Raw genomic sequence first — 14,275 nt, 5'->3', positions numbered from 1 at the left:
GAGGAAAAAAAGGGAAAAAAAAGGCAAAAAGACGAGATCCTCGTGATCTCCCACTTTTATATGAAGTATTCACGTGAATGGAATGTTATACCCCGTTGGTCAGTCTCTCGGTCACCAGTTTCTCGTTGCCCCTCTCGCGAGATGTCCATCCGTGCTTATCAATAAGTTTGCATTCCATTGCGAGGTTTAACCAAAACATGTGTCGGATTCTCCAGGAAAATGCAGCTAATATGAAGGCTTTAGCTGACAGGCAAAAATTTGCTAAAAGAGAAACTTGTTTTTAACAAAACCAGGACAGGTGTAAAACAGGACCCCGCTCCCCCCCGTGCAGTGACCGTCTGGCTGCCATGGGGAAGGTGGGATACCCGCCTCGGGCAGGGACGCTGCCTGAGGAGACTTCCCGGGACTGAGAGCCCTCACCAGTCCTTGGTGAATGGTTATTTTTCCTGGAGGGAGCCCCTGACAAGCCATTGTTTGGAGTGCAGGCTCCCTGTGAGTAGGGCTGGGCCTGCCCCGCTGCTGTGGCCATGTGCTGATAATGGCCCCGATGCTCCGTGGAACCGGCTGTTGCTCAAGGTCCCTGGAGTGCTGATGGGTTTGAGATTCCCTCCCCCCGGCTTGTCTTGCATTCCGTCTTTTGGTTTCAACAATTTCTTCCCCAAAGGGCTGTGGGGCATTGGAACAGGCTGCCCAGGGCAGTGCTGGAGTCACCATCCCTGGAGGGGTTCGATGAACGTGGAGATGTGGTGCTTAGGGACGTGGTTTAGTGGTGGACTTGGCAGTGTTGGGTTAACAGTTGGACTTGGTGATCTTAAACATCTTTTTTCCAGCCTTCATGATTCTATTCTACTCCATTCTATATAGATAAGGTTGCTTCGAGCACCATGAAATCTCACCTTGAATGTTTCCAGGGATGGGGCATCTACCACCTTTCTGGGAAACCCTTTGCCAGTATTTTACCACCCTCATTCTAAAAAAATTCCTTCCTTGTATCTAGTCTAGTTCTCCCCTCTTTTTGTTTAAAACCATCACCCTTGGCCTGAGAAAGAAAAGAGGAGAAAAGGAGCTCCCGGGGCAGAGAAACGCAGAGCCCGGCACCCAGGGCACAGGGAGCGCCGTGCTGGGTACCCAGAGGCAGCTGCACAGAAATTCACTTCGCTAGAGCTCCGTGTTCAGAAAAAGAGACAGAGGAGTCAAACCAAAAGAAAAACTTTATTCAACTAAAGGGAAGAGTCCACCGGGCATCTCCCTGTGGGGTCTCTTCCAAAACGCGGGGAACGCAGCCCCCATTGACCCCAGCTCCCCAGCCCTAGCTCCCGGCCGCAATGATCCCTCCTCCTTTCCCCATGGGCTGAGGTACTCGGAGGGTACAACCTTTCCGATCCGCCTGCTCCCCATCTCCCCACCCACCCCCCTCTAACCCCCCCAGTAGCTGGTGGTTAAAATTCCCTTCCTTCATCTCCAAGGGTGTGACTGCCCCTGGAGTCCTTGCTTCTATTTTGGTTCTTGCACCAGCTGTGTCTCCAGGAGGGCCACCTGAAAGAGGCAAAAGACCACTGGGATTTGCCATCGTTCCTCCCTATGGCCAGACCCTCCTGCCACCCAGTGCGATCCTGTTCTCACCTGTCTGGAAGCCGGCACCTTCCGCTGGTCAGAGAGAGACAATGCGCACGCATCTGGCAGCGACCGACCACGGCAACATCTCTTCAGCCTCCTCCGTTCACGTTCCACCTGCACGTTGGGAAGGAGAAAGGGTCACAGACTTGGGCCACCAAACGAGTTGCAGAAGGACCCCTGCACATCAGGGCAAGGAGATTTCTGCTCAGAGACTGTCACTTGCACCTGAGAACGTTGGGGCAAAACGCACTCGAAGCAGAATATGGAGGAGAAAGGGCAAGAGAGAGTCCAGTGTGTGTGGATGGGGACACTGGGGCAGGAAGGGTGGTACCCCAGTGAATGTGCATTTGGGAAGGCAACGGGTGCCAGAAGGGAGAGAAAACAGACAGCGAGTGTGCACAGGGGGACGGGGAGAGGGCAGGAAAGCAGCAGAGGGCTCCAAAGCGCTGTCTGGGAAACGTGTGGTGTTCCAGAGCACCGGGAGGCTTTGCAGAGGCAGGGAAAGCCTGTTTCACCTGCTCCAGGGTCCTCCTGAGCTCAGCGTTGTACTGCTTCAGCTCCGTCTTCTCCAGTTCCAGCCTTGCAACTGCTCCCTGCAGACATTCCAGCCGCTGCGACAGGCGTCTCTTCTCTGAGAGCCAGGAGAGCTGCTCCCCTTCTGCAGCAGCCTGCTGGGGATTCAGAGAGGAGATGGTGGAGCTGGTGCCACACGCAGGTTACAAGGGCCAGAATGAACAAGCCGGGGAGAGTGAGCGGGCTCAGGACTGGACAGGGCCAAGTGCCTTCTTCTCCCCCTGGGCCACAGCCCAAAACAGCCCCAAACTCTCTTCCCAGGGGCCCCCTGCAGATCACCTGGGAGAAATCCACACTCATTTGCCTTCCTGCTTTTGGGGCTGTGGCACAAGTACATGCGGAATGGCAATGAAGCCTTTAACCGGATCACGCAACAGTACCAATTCCATTATTTTAATACAGCGGAAATGCTGTTGCCCAGAGATCTCCATCTCTGAAAGCATCCTCTAAGCACCATCGGTGTCGCTGCTGTTCAGCCATCGGTATAAAACTCTATCGAGTTCCCTACATTAGAGTGGTCAACGGGAGGAAAACGCTTCAGGATGGAGCCCCAGCCAAGCTCCTCAGAACATGGGAAGCTTCACCCTCCTTTGGGGTTCAGGCCCAAAGAAAACCCCTCTGTCCACCGAGAAAGGGCAGCAAGAAAGGAACAAAGCTCCCGTGACTGCAGCTGGCAGGAGGGTCAGGACTCTGCCCCATGGGAGACGGGAGGCTGGTAAGAGCCCCCCTGTGCTGCCACGCTCTGGGTTGGGCCCCCAACCTGCCCCTGAACTCATCTCACGCCCACGCTCCATCTGTGGCTGCATTTCCTGTCCCAGCACAGTCCTGTGGGCTCCACGTGCCTTCGAGTACGAGCCATCGGCTCTGCTGCTGGCCCGGCAACGTGCGGCCTGCGACACGCGGTTGCTGCCATTTCACACCCCGGGCCGTTCCTCTGCTAAAGCCAGCCCACCGAGCTTGCTTGAGGAATTCAACACCTCTTGTTTCCTACCAGGTCTTGCAGGAGCCTCTGTGTTTCTGCTTCGTGGTCGCTCTGCCGAAGTCTGAGGGCATCGTCATGCTGCCGTTCTCTCCGCAAGAGCTGTTGTGCCGCGTTCTCCCGCTCCTGCCTCAGGAGAGATCTCTCTGCTTCCAGCTCACGTTGAAGACACTTCACTTCCCCTGCAAACCCCACAAGTGGCAAGAGTCAGAGTCTACCCAGACCCTGCTTCTGGCCTTACTGACCTTCAGCCCTTGGAGTTTCAGTGCTGGAGGGGTCTGTTCCAGCTCCTTCACTCCTCACAAGCACTGCGGACAGAGAGCTGGTTTTATACCATCTTGTCTAGGCAGGGCATCACCAGAAACAAAGCACATGCGGCCTCACCTTGTATCACGTCCTTGGCCTGCGTGACGGTGTGAAGCCGCATCTCCAGGTGACTCCGGGCGATCTCCAGCTGAGATACGCGCTGCTGAGCCTCAAACAGGCTGCGCGCCAGGGTCTCCTTCACCGGCCTGCGGGTTGTGGACACGGAGAGAAATGAGCTTCTTGCTCCTGACACCCACAGGGAGGGATCCCAGTGACAAGTGCTTCAAGATCCCTGCCCCTGAGAACGGAAAAGGGGCTGCATGGACACCCGTGTACAGCAAACATATTTCTGCCATTTAAATTAGCAATGCAGGCCCCTCTGAGGGAACGCCCAGGCTTTCCTTAGGACCCAGCGTAACACAGCAAGCCCAGCCGAATTTCATCTCGACAGCCAAATCTGAAATGGCTGCTGCCTGGTGGATGGCACACAGGTAGCAGTTTTCCTGACAACGTCTGTGCCAGCCAGCAAAAGCCCAACCTCTGCTCACAGGTGCATCCCATCAGCACTTCCAATTGCTCTGCAGGGGGACACAATAAGCAGGTTTTTTTCCCCTCAAGATTCTTCCCTGTTCTGTCCCTGGAAGGTGAGAACATCCGCAAAGCACAGGGGACGCAAGAAAGCCCCGTGCAATGCTGACCAGCTCTGTAATTCCCGACAGCGAGTCATGTCCTGCCCAGGGTTCCTCGCCCTTTACCTGGCCTCTGCCAGCTGCTCGGAAAGGCCTTGTCTGTCCCGCTCCACGGCTGCCAGGCGCAGCTCCAGGGCAGCCTTCTCCTGCACCAGCACCTCCTTCTCTTCGGACACCTTGGCCAGGGCGAGCCCTTGGCGAGAGGACTCCTGGCGCAACTGCTCCAGACCAGTGCTGGCCGACTCTTGCTGCCGGGACACCTGGAACGGGACAAACCGCAGCTGGAGCCCTTTCTGTGCAGCTGTGTGCAGAGCAGCCAGCGCCGCTGGCCAGGGGGCGGGAGGAGAAAGAGCTCCTGTCCCGGGGGCTCCAAGTGTGAGAGCAGCTGCTGGTCCCGCACCGAGAGCCTGGGCTGCCAAAAGGCGCTGGCCCCGCTCACCGGCAAGTGATGTGCAAGGCCAGCCTGGGCTGCCTGGGACCAGCTGTGGCCTCCCCAGTGCCCAGTGCAGGGGACGGTCACTGCCCTGCTCCTGCTGGCTACACCAGTGCTGGGACAAGCCAGGCTGCTCTTGGCCTTCTGGGACACCTGGGCACACGCCGGCTCATGTTCAGCCGCTGCCGACCGGATTCTGCCTCAGAAAAAGGATTCAGAGCTACACAGTTTGTTTCTTTTGCCACAGGTGACAGGAGTCGCCCCGCTCTGATCCATGGACAACACGATCACCGCTTTGCAGCTCAGCAAAAGCCACGGAAGAGCCCAACACGGACCGGTGGATTAGAAGAACCCAGAGAAGCAGAGGACAGCGCAGAGAACTGCAGAGCTGCTCCGCAAGCCACCAACGTGGTGCCAAAAAGAAGGGAACAAACCCCCTGCCCTGCAGGGCTACCGAGTGTCTCCTTGACACAAAGCCTGCAGCAGCCAGCAGACACAGCTTCACTCAGCCAAGCAGCCAAACGCCCACCCACAAGCACCAGCTTTTTGGTCTCACCTCACTGAGCTGCTCTCGGGTTTCTTCCTTCTCCTCTGCCAGTCTCCTCAGCTGCACCCGCAGCCCCTCCTGCTGCTCCTCTGCTTCCTGCAGCAGCTGCTCCAGCTGGGCTTTCTCCGCACAGAGCTCTGCCTTGGTTCTTTCACACCAGCTCAGCCGCTCCTGCTCACAGACTCTTGCTCTCTCCAGCCCGGCCACTTTCTCTGACACAACCTCATTCTCTCGCTCCAGCTACAATCACAGAAGCAGAGAGCACATCAAAGACAGGAACATTTCCTAGGAAGGAGCTTTGGCTTGGACAGGACAAGGAACAACATTTGCACAGCCAGCCAGTCCTACTGCTGGAAGGCAAGAAGGCTGAGAAGCAGCAGCAGCTGGAGACAAACAGCTGGCAAGAGCTTTGGCAACTCTGCTCACCTGCAGCACAAGGTGGTTCAGCTGCACTTTCTCCACTTCAAGAGCTTCATTGATACTGCTCATGTTGGCTGCTGCAGCACGGAGATCAGCTATTTCTACACTCAGCTGCTTCTGAGTCCTGGTCAACTCTGCCACCGACTGCTCGGCCTGCAGAGACAAAAGAACAACGTGACAACAAGGGCAGGAAAATGCCTGACTCCCAGCAGCAACTCCCATCCCCTGGGTGTCTCCGACACGCTCCCAGTTCACGCTCCCAATGAGCACGTGGGGACTGAACACCCAAAGAGCCTGTGTGCTCTGATCCCCATTTCCCAAGAAGGACAGCAACGGTTTCCCTGTCTTCTCCTGCCAGGAACAGCACCGGTGCTGGTCCTGCTGTCACAGCTCCCTCTCCCACAGGTGCTCCCTAGGAATAAGGTGACCGTACCTTCTCCAGGGCCATGGTCAGCTCGTGTTTCTCTCGCTCCAGCAGATCCCTCTGAAGCTGCGACTCCTCCAGCGTCTCTCTCGCCACTACCAGCTCACTCTGCAATAATGAATGCTTTCCTTCGAGCGCAGCAAAGTCCTTCAGCCTGGGAGACGGGGAAAGACAAACAAGTTCTTAACCTAAAAGCATTGTCATCTCCAAACCAAGAGTACCTACTATGTCCAGATATGGCAGTTGGAGGGATTTCCAACAGCTTTCTATTTACACCTGAGGAACGCTGGAATTTCCTGCCTAGAGCCACATCACTCTTTGCCATTGATGTGGGTGAAACATTTGTCACTGAGAAAGTAAAACAAGCTTCCAGAAATCACAGAACCTTTCCAAGTGGCTCAGGTACTCTCAACGGGTTCCTGCCTGTTAGTTCTCTCCCTCCTCTTGGATCCATTGGATCCAAGACTTGCCAAATTTCTCCTTCAGGTACGACAGACTCTGCTCAGGCTGGGAATGATTTCTGTGAAGCTCACGCACAAAGCACACGGAGGCGGCTCTGCTGGATGGCAGCAGGCAGCCAGCCCTGCCCGCGGGCTCCCTTCGCCCTTCTGTGCTGCAAATGACGAGCAGGCACAACTCAGCCTTGTGCGCTGGGCCCCTAAGGTCCAGCCATGCCCACCCCTGCCCCGAGAAAGCTCGAACGCTCACAGCAGCTCCTGCTCATGACGCCCTCTCTCCATCGCCTCTTGCTGCTCCACCTTGTCCCCCTGGGCTGAGTCTTCCTTCAGCTGCAGCTCCGTGTTCCTTTGACGCAGACACGAGGCTTCTTGCTCCGTTACTTCCAGCTGCTGCTGTAGCTCGTCCCTGGTTCTCTCCAGGTTGGCACAGTCACTGGAGAGACAAGGCTCCGTTACAAGAATGAAGAGGCCAGGAGAGTCACAGATCCCGTTTTCCTCATCCCAGGATGGAGCTGTGGGGAGCACGGGGAGGAAGAACTTGCTCTACCCCTCCCAGGGTAACTGAAGAGGGAAGCAGAAAGGCGGGCAGGCTGCTGCCTTCAGCCAGCGAGAAGCGGTGCCCGGGAAAGGGCACCCAAAGAGCAGAAGCAGACACAGCATGTCGAGGGAGAGGCGCCTTGTATGCCAGCATCGCTCTGAATCGCCCAGACAGCCTTGGGAGGCACAGCCGAGCAGGAAAAGCAGCGACAGGAGGATGCTGTGGTGCCAAACAGAGGCACGCGCGAGGCAGGGCAGGCAAGTTCTCTGCCCACAACAGCTCTGGGCTCCCGAACTGGAAGCAGATTGCCTCTGGACCGCAGGAGAAGGAGGAAACGCTCACCTTCTGAGCGCTTGCACCAGAGACTGGAGGTGCTGCCGCTGGCTGCTGGACGTGGCGCATTCCTCCTGCAGCTGCTCAAGCCTCTGCTGCAGCGTCCTGCACTTCTCTTCCTGCTGCCTGTGCTGCTGCAGCAGGGAATCGATGGAGTCCTGCCTGGCAGAAAGCTCTTCTTGTAGGGCCTGCAAGCAACGGGCAGGGAAAGAGCACAAAGAAGCAGTGAGGAGCGGCCAAGGCGGCTCCAGACAGCCGGGAGAAGCAGTGAGCAGAGAGACGGCTCCGCTGGAGGCAAAAGCTGGGAGGGGGTTGGAGATCAAGGTCCCAGCTCTGCACACACCTCAGTTATATCTTTTATCAGCTTTTGCAGGGACAGGTTCTCCTCTTTGGCACTTTTACTCCACAGAACTTCACGTTCTTTCTCTAACCGACCGGCTTCCTGAGAACAGAAGGAGGAAAGGGTGGGCAGGGCAGAGCTGCTCCCTCTGCAGCGTTCCCATCCTCAGCGGCACTGCCATGCCCAGAAGCCTCAGCCCTCGGCATTCCAGTGCATTCCTTCCCACGTCTATTCCACTTCATCCTCGCTAAAACTAAGAAGGGAAAGACCGACAGCTCGTTTCCATAGACTGCCAGGAAGCTGCCAGTGCCAAGGAACTTTGACCCCAGGCACAACAGCCTTGGTGCAACCCCTGAGGAAGACACCGGAGCTGTCTGCAGCTCCCCTGCCGCTGCTGCACCCGGACTGACTGCACCTGTGCCAAACACACAAGGAACATTCTGGCAATGTCCCTGATGTTCCCCTGCAGGTGGCATCTCTACCCCTCCTTCTGCTGAGGAAACCGCACCTCTGTGTGCTACGGCTGGGGAGCAAACACTGGGCTGTCCCCCAGATCACGGGAAAACACACCAGAATCTCCACGGTGTCGTCAGGTGTTTCCATGGGCTTCTCCTTCTCCTCATTTTTCTTCTGGGAGGGTACAAGCAAGGCCGAGAGCTCCAGCACCCTGAGAAGAGAAGGTCCACGTGCCACTCCAAAAGCACAGCACACCATCGCCTGGGAAAGAGCTGAGCAGCTCCCAGAGGCACAGCAGAGAAAGTTCAAGCCAGGAAATACAGCAAAGGCAGCATCCAGCTCTAAGGGGTAATGAGCTTGAGGGTGCCAAATGGCCCTTCTTGCCTCAAAGGTCTTCTGCACTCAGTCTTGCAAGGAACCGTCAGCACAGAGGAGCTACACTGCTTATGATGCTCCTGTTCACATTCCTCCCAACTGCTTTAATGCAGCCCTGGGGAGGAAAAGGGCTGTACAGAGACAGAGTTCTCTTTATGCTGCTCTCCATTTCTCACCAAGAGTCAGCTAACAGCAAAAACACTGTGCTATGCAATTTTTTTGCCATTCTGGTCTTACTCAGAACAGCTTCTGTCAGTCTGACGGTTTTTCTGTCCATCCCGTTGAAGGCAACAGTCTGACCAGGCACAGAAACAGGGCTGTGCAGAATGGGTGTGTTTAAAACATGAACACAGCTCATCTACGAATCACAGCAGCAGCCACAAAAGATCATGTTGGTAACTGCAAAGTTTAAAACAGCTTCACCTGTCCTGAAGCTCCTTCTTCTCCAGGTCGCCAGAGGTTGGACGGGAGCAGCTCACAAGCACAGCTCCAGAAAGCCTCATGTGCTCTGCCTTCAGCTCAGACAAATCTCTGAAGAGGAATCAAGAAAGAGACCGTGTTCACAGCACCATCTCTATCAGCTCACTCGCTTCTGAAGCGCATCATTGTGCACCAGTCCCAGCTGGCAGGAAAGGTGACGCCTTGGCTGGGACGAGCCGCTCATCTGGCACTTTGGGACCAGGACGCATCTGGACAGTTGAGCAATGAGTCTGCGTGATCGTCGAGGATGAGTCTGTTTTCTCCTCAGAGATGAGAAGAAATGTGTGGGACGGCCAGAAGGCCTCAAGGACCTCCACTGACTCTTACTGACTGTTGCTGCTGCTCTAGCTTATTAACATACTCTCATTCAGTGAGATGTACGGCAGATTTCCACCGTTCTATTAAACGGACTGCTCTACGTGCTGCACGCACAGCTGTGGGGAGTCTCTTCCAGCATGTCCATGTGTGCCCGTGCCCGAGTTAATGTGCCCAAACATCACCACAGGCAAGTTCATCGCTCAGGGCCTCGGCATTGCCCACAGCCCGAGCCCCTCAGTCTGGTTTGAAAACCTGCATCAAACCAAATCATTCCAAAGACAGCTAAACAGCTTCATGGCTTCATTGCTTCAGACTCTCAAAGGAGAAATCATGGCTTGAGCCACAATTACTGTAACATGGAGGCTCACCCAGCAGGTGTGAAGGAAGCTACAGCTTTCCTGCAAGAGCTCTGGCCTTCCCTCGTACTCACCGGTCAGTGGCAGCCTTCATCTCCAGGAACTGACGGCGGAAGGTCACCACCTGGCACCACAGGCTGAGGAGACGCTGGTGTTCACCCCTGACGTAGCTGTCATACACCTAAACGTGCCAAGACAAAAAGAAATGCCAGTCCAGCCTTCGCCAACACTGCTCGAGTCTTTCAGAGAGGAGAGAGCGCAACCCCCAGCACCAGGTCTCTTCCATCTCCCAGCCCTGTCTCCTGCTCCTCAGCACCAGCACAGCTCAGCAGAGCCACCGCTGCCACACAGCAAGACCTCTCGGCCAGAAATCAAATCCATTCTCACGCCGCTCTGGCATCACGGCTGACGAGCCCGCAGCCTTTCCTTACCTCGCGCTCACGGCGCCGTTCACTCTCCTTCAACCCCAGCTCCTCCCGGGCCCTCATCCAATCCGCCGTCAGTTTTGCAACATCTTCTTTGAGGGCTGAATTAACCTCACCGGCTTCATCGAGCTGCTCCCGCAGGAGAGCGTTCACTTCTGCCAGATTCTCACACCTGGGAGAGGGAGAAACAGCAGAGAGGTCGCTCAACAACTGCTGCCCACAAGCAGCAGCCCCGGGATTTCCCAGCTCCCTCAACACTGGCTTTGTTGTCAGACTCAGAGGCAGCAAAAGCGCTTCCTGGCATTAACCAAGATCTCTCTGGGATGGCCAGCTCAGCTGCTTCTCCTGGCTTTAAGCCTTCCATTGCCATCCACAGGTTCGGTTCTCCCTTCCTCTCAACTCTGATGATGCCCACAGTGAACGTCTTGCCTCCCCGCCGTGCTGTCTGATCACTGCATCATCCATCACCTTTCTCTACCACTGTCCTGAGCCCTCACCTACTGAACCCTGGAGCACCTGAGGCTGGAAAGGGACCTTTGCAGCTCACCCGGAACAACCCCCCGCTCAGAACAGAGCCATTCGGCACACAACACTGTCACTGCACCACAGAAAACACATCGTGGACCTTTCTCCTGTCACAGCGGCTCGTCCAGCCGCTTCCCTTGGGGAGAGCAGGCGGCACTGGCAGGTTTTCCCTCCCCTCCATGAGCATCCAGGGTACCGGCTATGAGGGAACGCTTCTTCCTTGTACCTTTGCTGCTCCTCTTCCAGCCGCAGCAGTGCTTTCTCCAGGCTCTGGTCTTCTGTGGCTTCCCGCCTGCCGGGGAGGGATCCCTAAGGCAGAAAGGAAAAGATTAGTCAAATTCTTGTGTTCCCTTCACTACTGTCAGCATCCATCGCTCTCCCCTCCATTTGCTGGTATCTCTGCAGCTCGTGGCTTCTTCCAGGCATAACAGTGTCGTGACAGCAGAGAGGAAGGGGAAGGGTGTCACTGCAGGGGACAGCTCTGCTCAGTCTCCCACTGTTGCACTCTCACAGCCCGGGATCCTCCGCTCAGCACCACAAGCGCTCACTTGCACTTGAAGCCCAGGAATGCTCTCCTGCTCTCCTACTCTTCCTCTCCCAGGTTTACTTTAGCCGCGAAGCAGAAAGAAAAGCACAGAAGAGCCAGCTCTGTGTGCTGAACGCCAGCATTCCCGCCTGCCGAAATGCCGTGTTCCAGCCGGTTCTCTTTCAGAGACGGCCCCACAACGTAACAGGCAGTACGGCCCTCTCCTGAGACCGAGGACAGCGCGTTACCCCAGCAGGAAAGCGCTCTCTCACAAAACTAAAATCCTTCTTGGTGGGGATTTCTGGACTGGCATTTCTGGGACTCCTGGCTGCTCCAAGAACGGCAACTGCACACACACTGACGGGCAGAATTACAGCGCTTCCCGAAACCCTCCGGTAGCAAAAGCCTGTTTTCCTGTCACTGTCACTCTGGAGAGGTGTTTTTTGCCGGTGTTAACGAATGCTGTGTGCACTGTCTGTAGTCAGCAGCCTGCACACTCACCCCTGCTGCCTCCACTTGCTGCTCCAGCTCTCGGCACCGAGTCCGGTACTGCAGGACCTGGGAGGATACAGAGAAGGAAGATGAGCGAATGCAGCTTCTCCCAGACGCGGCTCCTCCCGCATCCCCTTTTCTCTCAGTCTTTGCAGCCCAAGCACGGAACATTTCACGGCGCTGCTGATACAGCAACGAGAAGTCGTGACCATACGGGGAAGCTTCACCTCCTCTGATCTTCAGGCCAGCCAGCCAGGGTTTCTGTCGCACACAGCACTGTCTGCTCATGCTAAGGCAGCGCTGGCCAGCAGCACCTGCCCCATGGGCACCCGGACCCCAACTCGAGATTCCCACGGGGGAAAGGTCCCCCGGGCCCTGAAGGGAGGGCAAGGAGGGAGTTTCCACGTCGCTTCTCAAGCCCCGCCGAGCAGGTCAGCTCTGCCCCAGCCCCGCTCAGCCGCTGCACAACGCGGTTTCTGTGCAGCTGCACAAGAGCCGCCCGGGCCCGTTCGCCGGCCGGGCAGCGGCAGCGAAGGCGGCCAAGGGCTGCCGAGCGGCTCGGGGCTGCCGGCGGGGGAAGCAGCGCCCAGCACGCCTGGGCGGGCCGGGCGGAGCGGGGCGGCTCCCGGCGCCTCCCCCGAGCTCCGCGCTGGGCACCGTCCCGCCCGCGGCAGCTCCGGGAAGGAACCCGCTGGGGCCGCGCGTTCGCCCCCGGCATCGCCGCGGCCCAGCGCCCTCTCTGGGCGGCCCGGACACCCCGGCCCCAGCACCGCGGCCCGGCCCCGGGCAGCTCCCCCCGGGCAGGCGCCCCCGCTCCTCACCTTCGCCTGCAGCTTCCGCACCACCAGCGCTTGCCGGTGCTGCGCCTCCTGCGAGCTCTGCAGCCGGCGCCGCAGGGAGCCCTGGCTCGGCGCCGCCATGGCCCCGCTCCCTGCCGGGCCCCGCGGCGGGGGCTGCTCCGCGCCCTGCCCGGCGGACCGCGCTCAGGCGGCCCCGGGCCGCGGGCTGGCGCCTCCGGGGCGGGCGGAGCGGCTCCCCCTGCCCGCCGGGCGCGACCGGGAGCCGCGGGGCGGGAGAGCCGGGCTGGCTCGGGGCCGCTCTGGGGCAGCGCTTCGCTCCCCGCTGCTCTTCTCGCTTCTGTCTCCTCTCTCCTCGGCTCTCGGTTCTCTCTGCTCGCTCCTGGCCGGGCCCGCCGGGCTGCGGTGCTGCTCTGGGCAGCGCTTTGCTCCACCGAGCCCTGCGCAGGGACCGGTAACGGCCCCGGAGAACGGTGCGGGCAGCACGCGCTGCCGCGGGAGCCCGGGAGAGAAGGAGCGAGGAAACGGTCCCGAGAGCAGAGCGTGGGGTGTGGGGACACTGGGGCAGGGAGGGGGCAGCGCAGGGACAGCGCAAAAGCTCCGTGGGCCAGGGGAGCCGACGGAGCAGCCGGAGCTTTCTGCTAAAGCTCACACTTGAGCCCGGGACTGGCCCTGGCGCAGGAGTTCCAGGCTGGGGCGCAAACCAAACGCACACGGGTGGCACTTGGGAACCTTTTCCTCCCTGTTTTGCAGCATGAACGGGACAGACTGCAAGCAGGTAGAGAAGAGCCTGGGTGCCAGAGAAAACGGACAAGTCACAGCACCACGTGCTCTCTGAACTACACTTCACTTCATCACCTCATGAAGAAATACAAGAACCAAAGATGACACACGGGGCTCAGTCCCCTTGGCCAGACTGGTCTGTTGCACGAATTCACTTATTCACCCCTCGGGTCGGGAGCTCTCCTGACTTAGAACCCCTCACGCTTAATCCGTGCTTCACAAGGGTGGCACCCGTGGGCACGCGCAGGGCCATGGGGGTACCCAGAGGCAGCAAAGGGCTCAGGCTGGACACCCAGGGGCACACGCAGGGCTCTGGGCCACACCAAAGGGCAAACGGAGGGCCCCAGGAAGCACAGGAAGAGAAACGGAGGCCCTTGGGAGGCACCAAAAGGCTGTTTGGTGGCCCCTTGGTTGCCCCAAAAAGCCCATCCCTGGGGACATGGAAAGGCAAACAGAGACGGCTTGAGGAGACGAGAGGAGGAGTCCCTGGGAAAGATGACAAGCCGAAGGCCGGTCCCTTGGTGGGACAGCGAAAGGCCCAGCGAGGGCCCTGGGTGGGAACCCAAAGGGCCATCAGGAGCCTTGAGGGGCCGAGAGAATCAATGGCCAGAACAAGGCGCAGCCTTCAACAGCACCGCCATGTGGGACTGTCCTAGGGCACGAGCACGGCTTTACAGAGCTGGACCTGCCCCTCCAACAGCCCGGCCGCAAGGCTTTCCAAACAAGGCAAAAGCCTGGGCTGCTTTTCTCTTCCCCACTTAAGATTCCCTGTAGAACTGGGTCTTAGCCTGAGCGAGGCTGTAGGAGGGAGGAAGAGGCAGGAAAACATTGCAGGCAAATGCCCAGACACAGCAGGGCCTGGCGTGAATCGCTGCAGGCACGAGCAAGGCCTTGGGAACAACATCTGTGGCCGTTTGGCTGCTCTTCTTAGCAAGCGCACGACACACCAGTGACATCCGCAGTGTTCTGCAGCGGTGGCTCCAGCTCCTTCCACCACTGGTCCTGGTTTGTTTCCCGGAACGTGCGGCTCCAGCACTTCTCTCCTGGAGCACAGGCCCCTTCTAGAGCAAGCGCCACTTGGCCTT

General features: G+C 58.1%; 1 protein-coding gene across 1 annotated transcript; it reads right to left on the bottom strand.

The window, feature by feature from the left end:
- Positions 1–1,422: 1,422 nt before the first annotated feature.
- LOC136108370 (centrosome-associated protein CEP250-like) lies at positions 1,423–13,078 on the bottom strand. Its single transcript, XM_071815536.1, has 19 exons — positions 12,432–13,078; positions 11,620–11,676; positions 10,819–10,901; positions 10,074–10,239; positions 9,717–9,823; positions 8,912–9,019; positions 8,228–8,324; positions 7,661–7,759; positions 7,327–7,505; positions 6,697–6,879; positions 5,998–6,142; positions 5,454–5,717; positions 5,154–5,384; positions 4,231–4,424; positions 3,554–3,681; positions 3,182–3,351; positions 2,133–2,288; positions 1,624–1,731; positions 1,423–1,536 (listed from the first exon to the last, which is right to left on the bottom strand). Exons 1-19 carry the CDS (start codon positions 12,528–12,530, stop codon positions 1,495–1,497), a joined length of 2,616 nt encoding a protein of 871 aa, XP_071671637.1. The 5' UTR covers positions 12,531–13,078; the 3' UTR covers positions 1,423–1,494.
- Positions 13,079–14,275: the final 1,197 nt, after the last annotated feature.

Source organism: Patagioenas fasciata, chromosome 16 (genome assembly GCF_037038585.1).
Source record: "Patagioenas fasciata isolate bPatFas1 chromosome 16, bPatFas1.hap1, whole genome shotgun sequence".
Classification (NCBI taxonomy): domain Eukaryota; kingdom Metazoa; phylum Chordata; class Aves; order Columbiformes; family Columbidae; genus Patagioenas; species Patagioenas fasciata.
The sequence above is the reverse complement of the archived record's forward strand: the minus strand, read 5'-3'. Positions and strand labels throughout refer to the sequence as shown.